The sequence below is a fragment of the Kuraishia capsulata genome, genomic scaffold (assembly GCF_000576695.1).
Source record: "Kuraishia capsulata CBS 1993 genomic scaffold, Kuraishia_capsulata_scaffold_2, whole genome shotgun sequence".
NCBI classification, from domain to species: Eukaryota; Fungi; Ascomycota; class Pichiomycetes; order Pichiales; family Pichiaceae; genus Kuraishia; species Kuraishia capsulata.
Genome location: NW_019172951.1, coordinates 1,167,157 through 1,184,440, shown reverse-complemented (window position 1 = coordinate 1,184,440; position 17,284 = coordinate 1,167,157). Strand labels below are relative to the sequence as shown.

At 45.3% G+C, this 17,284-nt stretch overlaps 11 protein-coding genes across 11 annotated transcripts; 9 read left to right on the top strand and 2 right to left on the bottom strand.

The window, feature by feature from the left end:
* Positions 1–521: 521 nt before the first annotated feature.
* KUCA_T00001920001 (uncharacterized protein) lies at positions 522–1,508 on the top strand (the record flags this gene model as incomplete). Its single annotated transcript, XM_022604149.1, has 1 exon — positions 522–1,508. One exon carries the CDS (start codon positions 522–524, stop codon positions 1,506–1,508), a length of 987 nt encoding a protein of 328 aa, XP_022457959.1.
* A 290-nt stretch (positions 1,509–1,798) lies between these two features.
* On the bottom strand, positions 1,799–2,515 carry KUCA_T00001919001 (uncharacterized protein; the record flags this gene model as incomplete). Its single annotated transcript, XM_022604148.1, has 1 exon — positions 1,799–2,515. The coding sequence occupies one exon, from the start codon at positions 2,513–2,515 to the stop codon at positions 1,799–1,801; it is 717 nt and encodes a 238-aa protein (XP_022457958.1).
* A 302-nt stretch (positions 2,516–2,817) lies between these two features.
* On the top strand, positions 2,818–4,110 carry KUCA_T00001918001 (uncharacterized protein; the record flags this gene model as incomplete). The annotated part of the gene is made up of 1 exon (XM_022604147.1): positions 2,818–4,110. One exon carries the CDS (start codon positions 2,818–2,820, stop codon positions 4,108–4,110), a length of 1,293 nt encoding a protein of 430 aa, XP_022457957.1.
* Positions 4,111–4,417: 307 nt separating this feature from the next.
* Positions 4,418–6,067, top strand: KUCA_T00001917001 (uncharacterized protein; the record flags this gene model as incomplete). The annotated part of the gene is made up of 1 exon (XM_022604146.1): positions 4,418–6,067. The coding sequence occupies one exon, from the start codon at positions 4,418–4,420 to the stop codon at positions 6,065–6,067; it is 1,650 nt and encodes a 549-aa protein (XP_022457956.1).
* Positions 6,068–6,673: 606 nt separating this feature from the next.
* On the top strand, positions 6,674–7,804 carry KUCA_T00001916001 (uncharacterized protein; the record flags this gene model as incomplete). Its single annotated transcript, XM_022604145.1, has 1 exon — positions 6,674–7,804. The coding sequence occupies one exon, from the start codon at positions 6,674–6,676 to the stop codon at positions 7,802–7,804; it is 1,131 nt and encodes a 376-aa protein (XP_022457955.1).
* A 391-nt stretch (positions 7,805–8,195) lies between these two features.
* KUCA_T00001915001 (uncharacterized protein) lies at positions 8,196–9,323 on the top strand (the record flags this gene model as incomplete). The annotated part of the gene is made up of 1 exon (XM_022604144.1): positions 8,196–9,323. The coding sequence occupies one exon, from the start codon at positions 8,196–8,198 to the stop codon at positions 9,321–9,323; it is 1,128 nt and encodes a 375-aa protein (XP_022457954.1).
* A 563-nt stretch (positions 9,324–9,886) lies between these two features.
* On the top strand, positions 9,887–11,014 carry KUCA_T00001914001 (uncharacterized protein; the record flags this gene model as incomplete). Its single annotated transcript, XM_022604143.1, has 1 exon — positions 9,887–11,014. The coding sequence occupies one exon, from the start codon at positions 9,887–9,889 to the stop codon at positions 11,012–11,014; it is 1,128 nt and encodes a 375-aa protein (XP_022457953.1).
* Positions 11,015–11,138: 124 nt separating this feature from the next.
* Positions 11,139–12,887, bottom strand: KUCA_T00001913001 (uncharacterized protein; the record flags this gene model as incomplete). The annotated part of the gene is made up of 1 exon (XM_022604142.1): positions 11,139–12,887. One exon carries the CDS (start codon positions 12,885–12,887, stop codon positions 11,139–11,141), a length of 1,749 nt encoding a protein of 582 aa, XP_022457952.1.
* Positions 12,888–13,173: 286 nt separating this feature from the next.
* Positions 13,174–13,980, top strand: KUCA_T00001912001 (uncharacterized protein; the record flags this gene model as incomplete). Its single annotated transcript, XM_022604140.1, has 1 exon — positions 13,174–13,980. The coding sequence occupies one exon, from the start codon at positions 13,174–13,176 to the stop codon at positions 13,978–13,980; it is 807 nt and encodes a 268-aa protein (XP_022457951.1).
* A 180-nt stretch (positions 13,981–14,160) lies between these two features.
* On the top strand, positions 14,161–15,105 carry KUCA_T00001911001 (uncharacterized protein; the record flags this gene model as incomplete). The annotated part of the gene is made up of 1 exon (XM_022604139.1): positions 14,161–15,105. One exon carries the CDS (start codon positions 14,161–14,163, stop codon positions 15,103–15,105), a length of 945 nt encoding a protein of 314 aa, XP_022457950.1.
* A 353-nt stretch (positions 15,106–15,458) lies between these two features.
* On the top strand, positions 15,459–17,191 carry KUCA_T00001910001 (uncharacterized protein; the record flags this gene model as incomplete). Its single annotated transcript, XM_022604138.1, has 2 exons — positions 15,459–15,467; positions 15,539–17,191. The coding sequence occupies 2 exons, from the start codon at positions 15,459–15,461 to the stop codon at positions 17,189–17,191; spliced, it is 1,662 nt and encodes a 553-aa protein (XP_022457949.1).
* Between the last annotated feature and the right edge of the window lie 93 nt (positions 17,192–17,284).

Here is a 17,284-nt window from a genome sequence, read left to right as displayed (position 1 = left end):
GACTGTAGCTAGGCATTCAAGCCATTTGTTTCTATTTCTGATTTTCACCGTTGAATTTATGACTTTTTTGTTCTTCAACCGTCATTATAGTAAGCAAGTAATTTATCAATAATGATCGATCAAGTTGATCCTACAAGCCGCCTACAGATAAAAGCTAAGAGGTTTGTATCTACTGGCAAGACGCAACTAACCTTGAGTTTTTCAGCAAAATAACAAAACTATCAAAATCACTCGCACCGCTAGTCAAGGCGATCCAGCTCATTTTTGAAAAGCTGTTGATAATTGGCTAGCCACCTGTTTTGAAAATTGAGCAGGCCCACACCTCCAACACTGAAACTTTTAGCCCGGCTCGGCCCAAAGTAAAAACTCATCCTCCCGTTGATGCAGGGAAAGTCGTGCCTATCTCAATGTGACGATCAACGCTCCTGATGATCCTCAAATCAGACTAATAGTGGCATGTCGTGTTTTGTTTATCCCATACATCAAAGATTGATCAGGTTATTATCCCATCCTCAATCACCATGTCTTTCAAGTTCCCAGATCTCTCGTCTCTGCAACAGACTTTGCAGCAGACCTCCCAGCAATTGCAACAATCACTGCAAGACGGTATCCAAACAAGCCTCAAAGAGGCTTCCACCATCAACGACAGTTTGTCTCCCTTGTTCAAAAGAACCACCAGGTCTTTGCAGGAGAGGTTTGGTGGCACTAATGATATCAGCGAGTTGCCAAGAGAATACATTGAATTGGAGAAGAAGGTTGATAGCTTGAAGGTATTCTACAAGAAGACCTTAGTGATCACCTCCCAATACGAGATTGAGAGCTACGACTATCCTCCTAACATCAGAGAGTCGTTCCAGGATGTCACCAAGACCTTCAGTGAGAAGATCCATGGGTTGTCCCAAGCCACGACTACTGCTGAGGCAGAGGCCGTCCTGACTTCTTCTTCAGCCACGGTGCAAGTTCCAAAGACGTTTGCTCACTCGTTGTCAAAGACTTTGAAATCCAACAGAGAAACTGTCTTGGCAGCTAGCAGCGAAGAGGAAACCGGTCTCTCGAAGGCGTTGCTCTTGATTGCTGACGCCCAGTACAAAATTGGTGACGAGAGACTCGAGCAGGACAAACTCATTATCTCTGAGTTCAACAACAAGATAAAGAACATCCTCGACAACGAATTCACAGCCACATCGAAGGACCGCAGAAGTGTTGAGAACTCGAGACTAACTTTCGACACTCTGAGAGCTGAGATCAAGGCTTTCCAGAATGGCGACGACACAGTTGAGGCTCCTGAGGCTTTGCAGAAGAAGTTGGAGGCTGCTGAAGACGAACTTGTCAATGCCACCGAGGTTGCTGTTGAGTCTATGAAGAAGCTGATCTCACCTACTGCCTCAATCAACTTGCTGAAGGTCTTCTCTAAGATCCAACTCAACTACCACAAGACTGTTGCCGAACAGCTAACCACTCTGGTTGACCAATTGGAGGCCTTGCCTGCTGACGAGGATAAGGATTAGATATCCATTCATATATAACCCGGTTTTTGTATTTGTGAGTACTAATCTTTTCATAACCTTTTGTTTTTTGCGCGTCTTGGTAAATATCGTGGCTTGCGCCTTCGGTAAATCAATGGCATTTTTCAAGGTTAATTGCTCGTTTTACCTTTCTTGAATTATCAGAAGAGTTCCTTCATAAGGCTCGTAGCAATTATAGAAATATATTTTAGCGCTCATATACTGTATTGACAAACATAACTAAGCAGACTCTAACCGAAGCAACCACTTGAACCAGTGAGGTCCCACCTTTTTTAATGGAACGCCCCACAAAGTGCACTGTTCTTGTTCACGTCCAAGATTATCGAAATTCTGTTGAAGAAAACATCGCCAAAGGCAAATCCCAAACAGATAGCGAAAAAGTAGAGCACCACGTACGACATCGCAGCCAACATCACAGCATAACCGACCATCGAGATCAAAAATGCGAGAAGCAATCTCACGAGATCCTTACCAGCCTCAGCCATTCCGGGGAACAGTAATTGCTGCAAGAACGTCTTGGGCTTCCCAGAAGAAGCGCTCGAGCTTCCCTTCTCTTCATCGCCTGGGTCACAGGCGCACTCGTCAATCTTGGTAATCACCACCGAGTTGTTCAAATTGTGAAACACTTTCTGCTCGATGTACGCGCTCAGGAAGAAAAGGCCTCTCAGCAAAAAGGCACTGAAAAATAGGAACACAAAAATTCCAAAGGCAGATCCACCAGTGGCCGCGTGCAGGGTCTTGAAAAGAACAGGCGTTCCCTTGTAGGTCGAGGAAAAGTACATATTCATGGAGGAACTCATATCCATGCTCGAAGAAGTTCCTGTAGAAGACGACATATCCATGCTCGAGGTAGCTGTTGAGCTCATATCCATGGTAGACGAGCTGGCCATAGCGGTGGCCATGGACTTAACTGAAGACTTGGCGGATGTCATCACCATAGACATCGAGGACGAAGACGACGTCCCCATGTCCATACCACTCATATCCATTTTAGCGGTTATTTTCAGGGAGCAATAATTCGGAAGAAACTGTTGGTTTCAAGTCAAGGAAAAACCATCCGTGAGCAAGAATTGTCCTATCTTATATGTGAAAAATCAACTGGTTGACAATTTGCTCGTTCGAACATTCCCAAAAGGGTATCCAGCGAGCAAATTTGAGGTGCGGCTGCAGAATGGTGGACACACTATTGATTGGGTTTTCACATGCCTAACGGCGCAACAGTTTTTGTGTTTCTCGAACTCGAACAAGGTATCTTGTTGGCTACCAACCATCCGGAAGACTGACACGATTGATGAATAGGGAAGATTCTGCTTCTTCCTACGGCTCTAATGAGGGCGATTACTCTGATGCAGAGTCAACTAGGAACGCGGATGCCGTTTCATTACACACGGAAGACGCATCCATATTTGATTTGCTGGATCCGTTTGCAATGACCACGGAGTTGTCTAAAAGAACGTATAACAAAGTCAAAATGAACACGGAACAGCTAAAGGCAATTGCCATGAAGCAGAAGGACAAAGTATTGAAGTTGACAGCTAACGACGAGGAGATGGCAAAGCTGAAACTGCACATGTCCCAAAGGGTTGACAAGTTGTACCAGAGATTGTCCTCCACATTGACTGCTTCCAAAACTGAGAAGTTTTACTATGCCTGTGCACTCTATTTTGTGTTTTTCTCTGGGCTGGTCATAGGCAAATACCCCGAATGGTACCATGTGCTTTACACTGGCGTTCTTGCCATACTACTCCCCATCAGACTGCTGACTTACTACAAGGTTGGCTACGGCTATTATTTGGTGGATTTGTGTTATTATGTGAACATTTTGTGTCTGGTTTACATTTGGATATTCCCTGAGTCGAAAATCTTGTTCGTATCGTGTTTTGCGTTCACTTTTGGTACTTTGTCGTTTGCGGTGATAACGTGGCGGAACTCGCTGGTTCTGCACTCTATTGAAAAAACAACCTCGTCATTTATTCACGTTGTTCCTCCAGTCACTATGTATGTGATCACACACCAGATTAGTCCAGAGTACAAGGAGATCAGATTTCCTGGCTGTGCCAAGGTGGAGAATTGGAATTTCAAATACGGAATCGCATACACCTCACTTTTTTACTTGATATGGCAATCAGCTTACCATTACTTTATCACCATCAAACGTGCCAAGAAGATTAAGGCTGGACGGGTAACTTCGTTTGAACACTTGAGGAAGAGCTATGCAAACACTACCATCGGCAAATTCGTGAACGGTCTGCCAGGAATATTGCCAGTTGTGGCTTTCACTTTCATCCAATTTTCTTATCAGCTTGCGACCATGTCTTTTTGCCCACTTCTGTTCAAGTATAAGACTCTAGCGTCGGTGTTTCTTTCATTCATCTTCTTCTGGGCCTCCTACAATGGAGCCACCTACTACGTCGATGTGTTTGGTAAGAAGTTCGAGAAAGAGGTTATCCGGCTACAGAATGAGATATCGGAGCTACAAGCGCAAGCTCCGTCTCCTCCAGGTAGCAGTTCTGCTTTAGCCAAGGACGTAACGTCAGGCGAGGAAGCAGCAGCTCTCGAAAAGGACACGCGAAAATCGAAGTAATGGGCTACCGCACCTCCTGACAGTATTCATGAACAATTTCTTATTTTGCCAAAAGCTTGTTTTAAACTGTAGACTTTAATTCAATCTAGATGTCACTCCCACGTGTGTCTGTAACGGCATATTCTGGGGTAACAAAAATGGCCCACGTGACTGCTGATAACAATCTGACAGGTCGTGCACCACTGAACGCTCAATGCAGCCAGCAACTTGCGTTTCATTAGTCACGATAACGAGTTCGCGCCTAAGGTCTTCATTGGGTTGCAGTTATTGATCTTATACAGAGTTTCGGCTTTTTGATTTGGGCAATATGGGAAGCATAGCTGAATATGAATCAGATATCGAAAGACAAGGTCTTCTCGAAGGAGAAGGCACACCATCTAGCGTGCTGGACGCCAAAGCATCCCGCAAAACAAGACAAAGACGATTCATCCACTTCAGTGTTATTAGCATCATCATTTACGTGATTCTGTTCAGATTTGTGGTGCACGGAAATTTTACTAAGAAGTCCTCTGGAAAGAAAAATGTCATATTCATGGTGACAGATGGAATGGGGCCAGCATCTTTATCACTAGCAAGATCTTTCAGACAACATAGAGATGGACTGGCAATCGAAGATATTCTGGAGTTGGACAAGCACTTGATCGGGGCCTCCAGAACAAGGTCTTCCGATTCGTTGGTTACTGATTCTGCAGCTGGTGCAACTGCTTTTTCGTGTGGATTGAAATCGTATAATGGAGCCGTCGGGGTGAATCCGGAGAAAATCCCATGCGGAACTATTCTGGAAGCTCTAAGCCAAGAGGGCTATCTCACCGGTCTTGTGGTCACCACCAGAATTACAGATGCCACACCCGCTGCGTTTAGCGCTCATGCAGACTGGAGATGGCAGGAGGACCTGATTGCAGAACACCAGCTCGGGCACTATCCACTGGGCAGATCTGTTGACCTCATTATTGGTGGAGGCAGATGTCATTTCCTGCCCACTTCTAAAGGTGGTTGCAGAGCAGATGATCTGGATCTGACGGAGGTGGCTCAAGAAGAGGGGTGGTCTTATGTTGCTAACAGAACCTCTTTCGATGATCTTGAGCTCGGAAAGAACGTTCAACTACCATTATTGGCTTTGATTGCAGGCGGCGATGTCCCTTATGACATTGATCGTGACTCCTCAGTATATCCGTCTTTGGAAGAGCAGGTCAAGACAGCTTTGACTGCCCTCACCAAGGCCACCGAAGACTCTGAGCAAGGTTTTTTTCTCATGATCGAAGGCTCTAGAATCGACCATGCCGGCCATCACAATGACCCTGCCGCTCAGGTGAGGGAAGTTCTTGCTTATGACAAGGCGTACAAGTATGTGATTGACTTCGTGAAGAACTTGGACACCGAGACTATCGTTGTTTCCACGTCAGACCACGAAACTGGTGGGCTTGTGACTGCAAGGCAACTGACTCCTGCTTATCCGGATTACATGTGGGTGCCACAGGCTCTTGTAGATGCTAAACACTCAGGTGAGTACACTAGAGCGAAAGTTGCCAGGTATTCTGGTGTTGATCTAGAAGAGTTTGTCAAGACCGAGGTTCTGGAGAAAGATCTGGGAATCAAGGACTATACCAGTGATGATGTCAAATTCATCATTGAGAACAAACAGAATTGCCAAGATTACGTATTGGATATGGTGTCCAAGAGATCTCAAACCGGCTGGACCACACACGGCCATTCAGCTGTGGATGTGAACATTTACGGTTACTCCAACAAGCAGAGTACCATGCTCGAGCTTTACCAATACTTGGGTGGGAACCACGAAAACATTGAGATCGGTAAGTTTATGGAGACCTTTACTGGAGTTAATCTCGGCCAAATCACAAAGATAATTCACAACACGAGGCATTCTGCCAGTGCTTCAGAGGAGAAATTCAAACTACTTGCTGAAGATCCATATCACCATTACGGACCGCTTGAATAAGATAAATTTAGTTCATTAAACCACCCAAAATCAATGCTATGATTGCGTTAGTCACCAAAAATTTAGCAAAAAGATCAAATGACATATTGAAATCTTACTCGGAGTTAAGGAGATAATTATCGTGTTAAGTAGAATGCCTATATCCGAGGGGCTTTTTTATCTGAGCTTTCGGACCTAACGGTGCGTCAGGTGGAACTTCATCGTCCAATGGTATCCAAATTGTAGGAGATTCTATTGATAGAACGAGGGAAAAAGTTTCACCTGCTTTCGAGGCAGTTTCTGGTTTGATTATTTCCAACCACACTTCTCGAAACACTCTGGGTACTTAGCCGTTCCAGGGTGGTGGGACACAAGCTTTGCATCTTCATGCAAGCGCTGATATACATAAAGCTGCGGACTGCTCCGAAAGCTAATCATCGTTAACACCGAGAACACCCTACACTGGAGTTATAATTATAAGTGCTATTTCAATTTTACTGATCGTATTGCGAGAGCTTCTCGGCCGAACCACTGCTGTGCTTGGCTGTGCTTAGCATCGCAGTGTTAGTAAAAAAAATTATGGCCGGATATTGCCACTGAATTCATTCTCACAAGTTCCAAGGGACCATGACTGTTGATCAGAGAACCGTGGTTGTTATCGGTGGAGGGCCCTATGGTGTTCTTACAGCACAGAAGCTGGTTAGATTGTATAATCATAAGGTGATACTCATATCGAATCTGGAATATTTCTACCTTTTGGCTTCAACTCCAAGAGCGTACATATACGACACGCCATCTGATTGGGCTGGAAAACTGACAATCCAGCTGAAATCGATTCTACCAGAAACGATTGACTTGGTCATTGACGATGTCGTTGACATTGATGACACCAATGTGAGCCTTAAAGGTCACGAGGATATTCCATATGATGCATTGGTGATTGCTACCGGAGCAAAATGGCCTGCCCCAGTTTTTCCTGAATTCAATGGAGACCGTACGATCAAGGGGTTGCAAGACTATTACGAGGACAGGGCTCGAGAAATCCATGACTCCAAGCATATCGCATTTGTGGGTGCTGGTTTTGTGGGACTGGAGATTGTCGGGGAGCTGGCCCATAAGTACAAGGACGACATCAAGAAAGGCGAGAGGTCAATCACCATCTACCATGGCCGCAAGGAACTACTGGACTCTTCTTACGGAGATGAAATCAAACGAAAAATTCAGAACGATCTTGCAGGCTCGGGAATCAAGTTTGTCTTTGACACAAAGGTTGTATCAAACGAAAAGGGTGAGGGCATCATTGAGAAGTCTGGTGACAAGATTGTCGCTGATAAGATCTACTTCACCACTGGTCCCGTTGCCAATCCACCATCAAACAGCATTGCTGGTTTAGTTGATGGACGTAACCAGGTGAAGATCGATGCCACTCTCCGAGCTGTTGGTGCTCAAAGCGGTAAAGTTTTTGCTCTGGGCGATGTTACCGATTGGCCACAAAAAGTGCTTCAAACCGTCACCCCATTCTCTTCAACAGTTGCTCATAATGTTGATGCCTTCCTACGGGGCAAAACCGATGTGAAAAAGGTCGCTCAGCCTTCTCAATGGTCGCGGGCTGGTGTTTCCCTGGGCCCAAATTCGGGCTACGGTCAGGTGCCAGTCCCGCTTTTGGGATACATCAATATTCCAAGAGCACTCTTGGTTAGGGCCAAGTCGAAGCAGATGTTCACCGATAGGCTGGTACAATTTGGCAAGCTTCGCTGAAGATCTTGATCTTTCCTGGGCCTATCTGTTGACTTTTAAGTTTAGTTTTCTTACCTTTTTACCGTTCTGTCAATATACTTATCGCAATTTACTTTCATTCTGTGAATCTTCAAGTGAGCTCTTCAAATTCTTGCATGCAGGCATGCATGTACCCTCAAATATGCACCCCATGTTGTTTGCGAAATGGGGTGAATTCTATCTTGACAACAATTGCTGATTAATTTGCTTACTCAATCCTGCTCAGTATCAAGGAGAATCACTAATCTGCTGACTCAGGAAAGTTCAATTCTGCTCAAAGTCCAAGTATATATAGACTGTGGAACAGTGCAGTACTGGTGAAAACAGATATCTGTATCGCAACTGAGCCATATCGTACTCGAACCGAGAGAACATGACTGTTGATAAAAAAACCGTGGTTGTGATTGGTGCAGGGTCCTACGGTTCTCGTGTCGCACAGCACCTGGTCAAATCCTACAAGTACAAGGTTTACCTTATATCGAATTTGGAGTATTTCTACTTCTTGGCATCAACTCCGAGAGCTTTGAATTACGACACGCCATCTGATTGGGTTGACAAAATGACAGTTCCTTTGAAGTCCGTTTTGCCGGAGACTATTGACTTGATCATTGATGATGTCGTTGATATTGATGACACCAAGGTCAGCCTTAAAGGTCACGAGGATATTCCATATGATGCACTGGTGATTGCTACCGGAGCAAAATGGCCTTCCCCAGTTTTTCCTGAATTCAATGGAGATCGCACGATCAAGGGATTGCAAGACTACTACGAGGACAGGACGCAGGAAATTGATGATGCCAAACACATCGCATTTGTGGGTGCTGGCTTTGTGGGTTTGGAGGTTGTTGGAGAGCTGGCCCACAAGTACAAGGACGACATCAAGAAAGGTGAGAGGTCAATCACCATCTACCATGCCAACAAAGACCTGTTGGACTCTTCGTTTGGAGAAAAAATCAGGCGCAATATCCAGAACGATCTTGAGAGTTCTGGAGTTAAGTTTGTCTTTGACACAAAGGTTATATCAAACGAAAAGGGTGAGGGCATCATCGAGAAGTCTGGTGACAAGATTGTCGCTGATAAGATCTACTTCACCACTGGTCCCGTTGCCAATCCACCATCAAACAGCATTGCTGGTTTAGTTGATGGACGTAACCAGGTGAAAATTGACTCTACCCTCCGTGCTATCGGGGCTGAAAATGGTAAGGTTTTTGCTGCTGGTGATGTCACTGATTGGCCAAGGAGACTTGTTCAGTACGCTATCCCTTTTTCCGTCATCCTTGCTCATAACATAGATGCGTTCCTGCAGGGCAGGAACAATTTTGAGAAGGCCTTTGAGCCACCAGCATGGGCCAAGGGTGGTGTCTCTCTGGGTCCAAACTCAGCCTATGGTCAATTACCAGTTCCAATTTTGGGCTATATTACTCTCCCAAAGTCAGTTTTGGTTAAGGTTAAGGCCAAAAATCTATTTACTGATAAGTTTCTTGATTTTGCCAAAGTTTAGTGAGCCAAGTTCTGTGGAATTCATCAGGTGTTATCAGTGGGTTCCGCTTGATTTTTCTAATTTAATCTCAATCTATTCTCAATTTATTTTGCGCTATGTGCCATTCTCTTGCTAAAACACTGTTCGATTCAGCATTCCACATTTTGCATTGACAGGGAACCTTGATCTGCATGCGCGCATGCACTTTAAAAACTTCAGCTATATCATATCTTAACTCCGGAATGGAAACTAATGCTGGGTTCACAATCTGATCTAATTGTCAGCGGTTACCTAATGAGCTGGCTGAGATTATTCAGAAACTTTGTCTTTTCCTAGTATTTTTCTTGAGTCTACAATTCGGGCTGCCCCGAGATTCCGAACCTGGTTTACTTAACACCGAGGACACAGTACAGCGAGGAGACTGTCGCCACCATTTTATTTGCATACCTCCGAGGTAAATATATACAAACCTTATTGATGGGACAGTATAAATATGAGAGCATTGTGCGTTTTTCGTAGTAAGAACAGACTCCTGTATTGCAATTGAGCTTCATTGAGATTAGGACTACATCAACTGAAGAATCATGGGTAATGATCAGAAAACTGTGGTCGTTATCGGGGGAGGAACTTATGGAGTTCGTGTAGCTCAGCACCTAGCCAAGTCCTACAACCATAAGGTGTGTCTTATTTCGAATTTGGAATACTATTATTTCTTGGTTTCTACACCAAGAGCGCTGAATTATGACACCCCATCAGATTGGGTCAAGCAAATCACCTTACCACTAAAGGAAATTTTGCCAGAAAACATCAATTTAGTCATTGATGATGTCACCAATATAGACAATAATAAGGTGAGTCTCAGAGGTCATAAAGATATCGCCTATGATGCTTTGGTTATTGCTACCGGAGCAAGATGGCCCTCACCTGTCTTCCCTGAATTCAATGGAAACCGTACTATAAAGGGATTGCAAGACTATTATGAAAGCATAGTCAAGGCCATGGACTCTTCCAAGCGCATCGTATTTGTGGGTGCTGGTTTTGTCGGACTAGAAATCGTTGGAGAGCTGGCTCATAAGTATAGGGAAGAGATTAGGATGGGAGAGAAGTCGATCACGATCTATCATGGAAATAAAGAACTTCTTGACTTCACATATGGTGAGAAGCTTAAGAAGGGAGCTGAGAAAGATCTCGAAGGTCAAGGTGTGAAATTTGTTTTTGATACGAGGGTTATTTCTGATGGAAATGGTGGGGGTATCTTCGAAAAAACTGGTGAAAACGTTTTGGCCGACAAGATATATTTTACCACTGGACCTGTTGCAAATCCACCACCAAATAGCATTTCTGATCTGGTTGATGATCTAAATCAGGTTAAAATTGATACCGCTTTTCGAGCAATTGGTGCAGACAATGGAAAGATATTTGCGCTTGGTGATGTTACTGATTGGCCCAGGAGAGTTGCACAAAATGCAAAACCGTTCCCTCGGATTCTAGCCCATAACATCAACTCTTTCTTGGAAGGAAAAACTGATATAAAACATGTTCCTCAACCATCAGGCTACGCCAAAGTGGCGCTTTCTTTGGGTCCAGAGAATGCATACGGACAATGGCCTGTTCCGTTTTTGGGGTACATCAATTTCCCCAAGAGTATGGTGGTAAAGGTTAAAGCCAGGAAGATGCTCAGCGATGTTATGTTGGACTTTGCTAAGATTTAGCTTAGTGATGGCTGAATCTGTACATGCTTGAACCCAACTTCCCTCTACATTTATATCTCGTACTTGAGGAAATCCGCAATCATAATCTCAACCTCTACCCTTTGAAAGATGGCTGGCCAATAACTTACTTCTTCAGTCTCCAAGCACTAGGAGGCAAACTTTGCAGACGCATCACCAGTCCCTTGATCACATAAAAGTAAAGTGCCAGACCAATCGCAATGCAAATCAGGTTTGTACGCATATACCCGTCATGTTCAACATGACAAACTCCGCCGTTGCTAACGCATTCTGTTTTCAGCTTGGCATTCACACAATGGTAGTATTTCTCTCCCACAAATGGATTGTTTATGGCCGGACTCGTTATAGCGCTCTCTGATGGCAAACAGGTGGCCCTGGTCAGTTTGTCAATGAGATAGAAAACAACCAGCCTCGGCCACTGGCCACCCAAATTTGATAGCGTGTTCAAAGTAGTCATGTAAGTTCCTCCAATGGCGGGGTCTGCTATCTGGGTATGGAAAGCACATATCGAGACAAACTGAATTGTGGACATAAAGGATCCAAGCAAATGGGACAGAATGACACTCAAGAAGTAAGCCGAAGTTACTTTTCCGTCGCTGGGGAAACACCAGACCATGAACTGGCTCAAACAAGCAGCTGCTATTCTACCCAGATACGCATATAACCACGGATTCAAAGGCCCAGCTCCCGTGGACCAGCGACCAGCATAATATCCAAAGATGATTTCAAACGGAAAGTCTATCAAAACTGTGATAGCCAGGTCTTCCTTCGAGAATCCTTTCTCCAACAGCTTCAAATTGGTTGCTCCTTCATTTGCCTGAAATCCTATTTTGGAGATCAGGTGTAGAATGACAAATGCTCTCACATTTGGCAACCTCAAAATTGCAATCATCTTCTTATATACGCCTGTGAGAGATTCGGTGTTGACATTGCCAACCTCAGAATGAGCGTGAACTGTGTTTCCAACGGAAGCGATGTCCCTCTCTAGTTCAACCATTTCGATGTCTTCATACTTTTTGTCTTGTTGAACAAGATGATTTGGATCTTCAGATATGAAAAGAAGCCCGATTGTCACGACAAAATAGACAAATCCCCAAAATTTCATATACTGGCCCAACGTCATCACTCCAGCATCCAGAGGAGTAGGCCTCAGATACTTATTGGCAAAATCAGGAGAATTGAAAGCCAAAAACACGGTGAAAGACATGAAATAACCCGTGTTGAGTCCAATAGTCTGAGCTGTGGATGCGTATGATAATGCCGATGGACTCATGCTGGTCAATGCCCATCCGTCAACGGCAATATCTTGTGTTGCGCATAGTAATATGAGTAAGAAGAACACAACTGTCAGCTTTTGGAGGTTCGCAAAGAGATCCTCCAGGAGAAAGTCAATTTTCGATCCAATTGTTATCAGAACGATCGAACTGAGTAATTGGACGGGTATGATCCAGGACCGCCTTCTCCCCAGTCTCTTACTGTAAAAAGAATCCACCACCGGTGCCCACAAAAGCTTCAGCGAGTACGGGTAACTCGCTAACGTAAATATTCCCACTTGCGAATATGAAAGCTGGCCTGACTTCAGCAAAAAAGGCACAGACCCAAACCCCAGACCAACTGGTACACCCTGTAGCAGATACAGAAGCACCAACAGCATAAATCGGGGTCTGTCTATTCTGGGTAAATTCGACGACTTCACATGTTTGTCCATTTGAGATGACGAACTCTGTTCGTATGCCGAATGAGGCGTGCTTTCTCTTGGAGAAGCTGATTTGCTGACTGGAGTTAGCACCGAGTCTGAGTCTTCGTATCTGTTTGAGGAGTTGTTGTATAAAGGAAGTGTTGATTTGGAGGTCATTCTAGCGACCAGAGAACAGACGTAGTCGAAGATGAATATTCCCTGGTTTTTCTATCCAATATCCAGCAGAACCCCAAAAGCTCTTGTTCGATTTCACCAATTGAGACATGACAAGGTGTCAGGTCTTTAGGCTTTTACGTGTATTCGTGCATTCCTTCCCCAAATTGGTATGGGTACACGACCTGATTAAATTTCGTCAATAGAGTAACCGAGTACAACAAGTGGAGCTCCAGTTTTTGGTTGTTTTTTGGGGTGTTTCTATCGCCCAATTCTCACAGTTTTTCAGATGGACAAATATCCTCCACCGATAGCAAAGCTTTTTGCACCGAAACCGCCGCTCCGCCACCTGGAGCCTATAGATGTTGAACCTGCACTAAGGAAGACCAGAGAGGTGTCTGGGATAGCTCAATTCCTAGCGTTGTTGTCCAAGCCAGTAAACAACGATGCTGAGCCAGCTGAAGCTGTAAAGTCCCGCAAATCCGATAAAGCAAAGAAATTGGAACTTCAGCGAAGTTTTTTAAAGGATGCTGTGGTCAAATGGAACCCAGAATCAGACCCCCATATCAACGGGGATCCCTACAAAACGGTGTTTGTTGGAAGACTTGACTATTCTGTGACGGAGCTAGACTTGCAGCAGATATTCTCAAACTACGGTGAAGTTGAAAAAATACGCGTTGTGCGAGATAAAGACAGCAACAACAGCAGCAGAGGATACGGGTTCGTGCTGTACAAGCATACACATGACGCCAAGATTGCCTATGACAGGGCCAACGGGCTCAAGATCAAAAACAGGGCCATTGTAGTGGACATTGAGCGTGGAAGAGTGGTGAAAAACTGGAAGCCGAGACGATTGGGCGGTGGTCTTGGTGGTAGGACGGTCAAGTTGGCTCCCCAATCACAGCTACCTTCACATCCAACCCCGCGTTTTAGTTCCGGCGCAAACTCGTCTCATGTTAGCCACAATCGTAATCCATATCCTTCTCATGGTTACAATCAATCAGGCTACAATGATAGGGGTGGGTACCAGAACAGATTCCCTCCACCTTATAGAGGAAGAGGTGGAGGACGTGCCCGAGGAAGGTTTAGGCGGTGAAATTTGGCAGTGAAAAATGAAAAAAATAACGCGGCTCAAAATAAATATCATTAGTTTTTTTTTGGCTTTTTTGGCTACTTTCGCAAACCCAGCTAGAAGCAATATAATTGGAGCATTTCCGCAATTCTCGGCCTAATCAACCACGATTTAACACGATATTCAAATAATGGATCCAGAAATATGACCGAGCCCCAAAAGGAGTTACACACATCACCAGCCCAGACGCTACAATTCCAGGCACACACATCACCAGTCCAATCTCTCCAACTATCGCGAAACGGAAGATATTTGCTAACGTGTGGTCTTAAAGAGCCCATGATTAAGCTGTGGAAGGTTGCGGATGGCGCGGAAATGTCCGAGTTCGAGGTGAACTCCATCCATGGAACGAACGATCTGTGTCTCGATTCCAGAGATGAAAGGTTCGTGAGCAGCGGCGCAAATATTCAATTGTGGGATATCTTGAAGACTAAGCCGGTCCAAATCTGGAACACGCAAAAACAACTACAAAATGCCGAGATGTGTAAGGTATCTCAGAGCAAACTCGTGGATGGGGGCTTGATCTTCTCAGCAGGCTACGATGGTGCCTTAAAAATATTTGATATCAGACAGAAGCTGACAGGACCAATTGTGGAGTACCAGACTTCTCACGAGATGCTCAATTGTCTGGAACTGGAGGGGTTCAAGGTTTGCTGTGGTGGTAACGATGGCTATCTGTACAGCTTCGACCTCAGGAGCGATAAGCTGTACTCGGACATGTTCGATACCAAGTCGCAGGTCATGTCGATCGCAAGCGACCACGCAAAGACGTTTTTGTCAATGGTGGGAAAAACGCAGATTTGCGAGTACGATCTCGCCCGCGGAAAGCTGGTTTCCATCAACCAGCACTGCATAGACAGTGTGGAGAACTACATGGTGAACATCTGCTACAGAAACGATTGGCTGGTCTCCGGCAGCGAGCAGGGCAAAATTTACGCTTTTAACGGCGCCAGAAGAGAGGTCTTTGGCTTAGGCAAAACTGGAAAGGGCAAGGTGGTCAAAGTTGCGAGTAGTAAGGGCTTAGCCGGTGGAAACACCGTAGCTGGTGGCTGCGGCGACGGGGTGTGCCATATAGTAAGCATAGAGTGAAAGAGTATGAAGATAACGACGCAAATCACGAAAATAATCTGAAAAGTCCCAATTAAACAGGAGGTACATATTCACTGTCCCGTCATGCTATTGTATCCATTTTTAAATTTCAAAAAATCCCAAAAATCGCCCACCTTGCATTTTTCAGCCCACCTCCAACATTCTCATCTGCTGAGGCCCCCGTTTCACATGATCACCACCTTCTCTCGGATTTGCCCCATTCTTCTTTGATCCCAGTCTTAACAACACCTCCTAACAGTGTATATTTTGGCTTTAAGAGTTGTCAGGGCTGTTTTGGGCTCCAGTTAGTTGGATCTATCATATTCAAATATATTTATTGGAGTATTGTGCTCATGCTATCGGTATGTGTTGATGTTGTGATGTTGTTTCGGGGGCCGGATCCCTAGAGACTTGCAAGACTAACGCGTTTCAGAACTTCAAGAACCTGATCAAGAAGAAGGACCACAACAGCCCCGTTGCGGATGAATTTAGATGTTATTCCGAGATAATTCCTCGGTACCGGATCGAGGCGCAGATTGGGGAGGGCGCCTTCTCCAAGGTGTTTAGGGCCCTGGACACGGTGCGCAACGAGGAGATCGCCATCAAGATCATTGACAAGTCCAGCATGACGATACAGCAGATCAATGGCATTTTGAAAGAGATTGCCATCATGTCCAAGCTAGATCACGAGAATATCGTCAAGTTGCTGGCGTACAAGAACAGCAGCAATTCGCGGTACTGCTATCTATTCTTAGAACTAGTTCAAGGAGGCGAGATTTTCAACCAGATCATCAAGTACACCTATTTCTCCGAGGACCTGTCCAGACATGTGATTGTTCAGGTGGTAAGGTCCATCAAGTACCTTCATGAGCAGGTGGGTGTGGTTCACAGGGACATCAAGCCTGAGAACCTGTTGTTCGTCCCCATCCCGGTGGTGCCTACACCTGTCCACGAGCAGCGCAGACGTCAGTCTGATGACGCAAACAAACTGGACGAGGGCAAGTTCAAGGTGAATGTTGGTGCCGGTGGAATTGGCACAGTAAAACTAGCAGATTTTGGTCTTTCCAAGGTTTTATGGGACAGAAACACTAACACTCCGTGTGGAACGGTTGGCTACACTGCCCCGGAGATTGTCAAAGACGAGTACTATTCGAAGTCTGTTGATGTCTGGGCAATTGGGTGTGTTCTGTACACGCTGCTGTGTGGCTTTCCTCCTTTCTACGACACCGATCCCAGGAATCTGGCTGAAAAAGTGTCCAAGGGCGAGTACTGTTTCCTGAGCCCCTGGTGGGACGAGATCTCCAAAGAGGCCAAAGATCTTGTCTCGAACCTTCTGACATTGGACCCAAGCAAGCGGTACACTCTTGATGAGATTCTGCAACACCCTTGGATCTTGCAGAACTCGCAAATCACCGAGCCTGCGTTTGATGCTCCGCCTCCAACCACCCACAACTCTCAGCTATACCAACACTTCAACGACACTTCTGAGAGTTTGCAGACCCCAAGGGCCGAGGCTATCAAACTAATGTTTGACACCAGTGCTGCAATGCATGCGGGAGGAAACAATATGTTAGCTGCCACAGCGGTTGGCAGTCCCAGCCATCTCACGGCTTTTGGAATTGTCGAGGAGGAAAACGAAGACATGGATGTGATAAAAACAAATGCTCAGCATCACATTGACCATGGCTCCATATATGACTCCTCGATATCTGACTCTGATAGTGATTCCGACTCGAACTCCAATTGGGATCACCCTAGCAAATCGCCCATGATGAGAAGACGGATGTCGTCTTCGAGCATCGTGAAACCCAGACGGCAATCCACAGTCTCGTTTCTGGACTCTGTCAAACCAAGACAACTGTCCAGAGGTCATCATAACGACATTCCTCGAACACCTGATCCGAGCAGGAGCGTTTCCAGTTCTCTGACAATGCAAACCTCGGAATCTTTTGACTTGAAGATTGGAGGCTCGACCATGCTGTTGAGAAGAAAACGTGTTGGCTCTTCTGGATGTGGCCCCAAGGCACCCGAGGACGATCCGTCGCCTTCTGAGCTTGATCCTCCTCTGGCTTCTGCTATTTATTGAGAAAAAAATCGAAGGACTCAACCTGTTTGGAACGGGTAGTGCTCTTATACGGCGCTCCAAGTATGGCATGGCAACTATGACAATCCAAATATG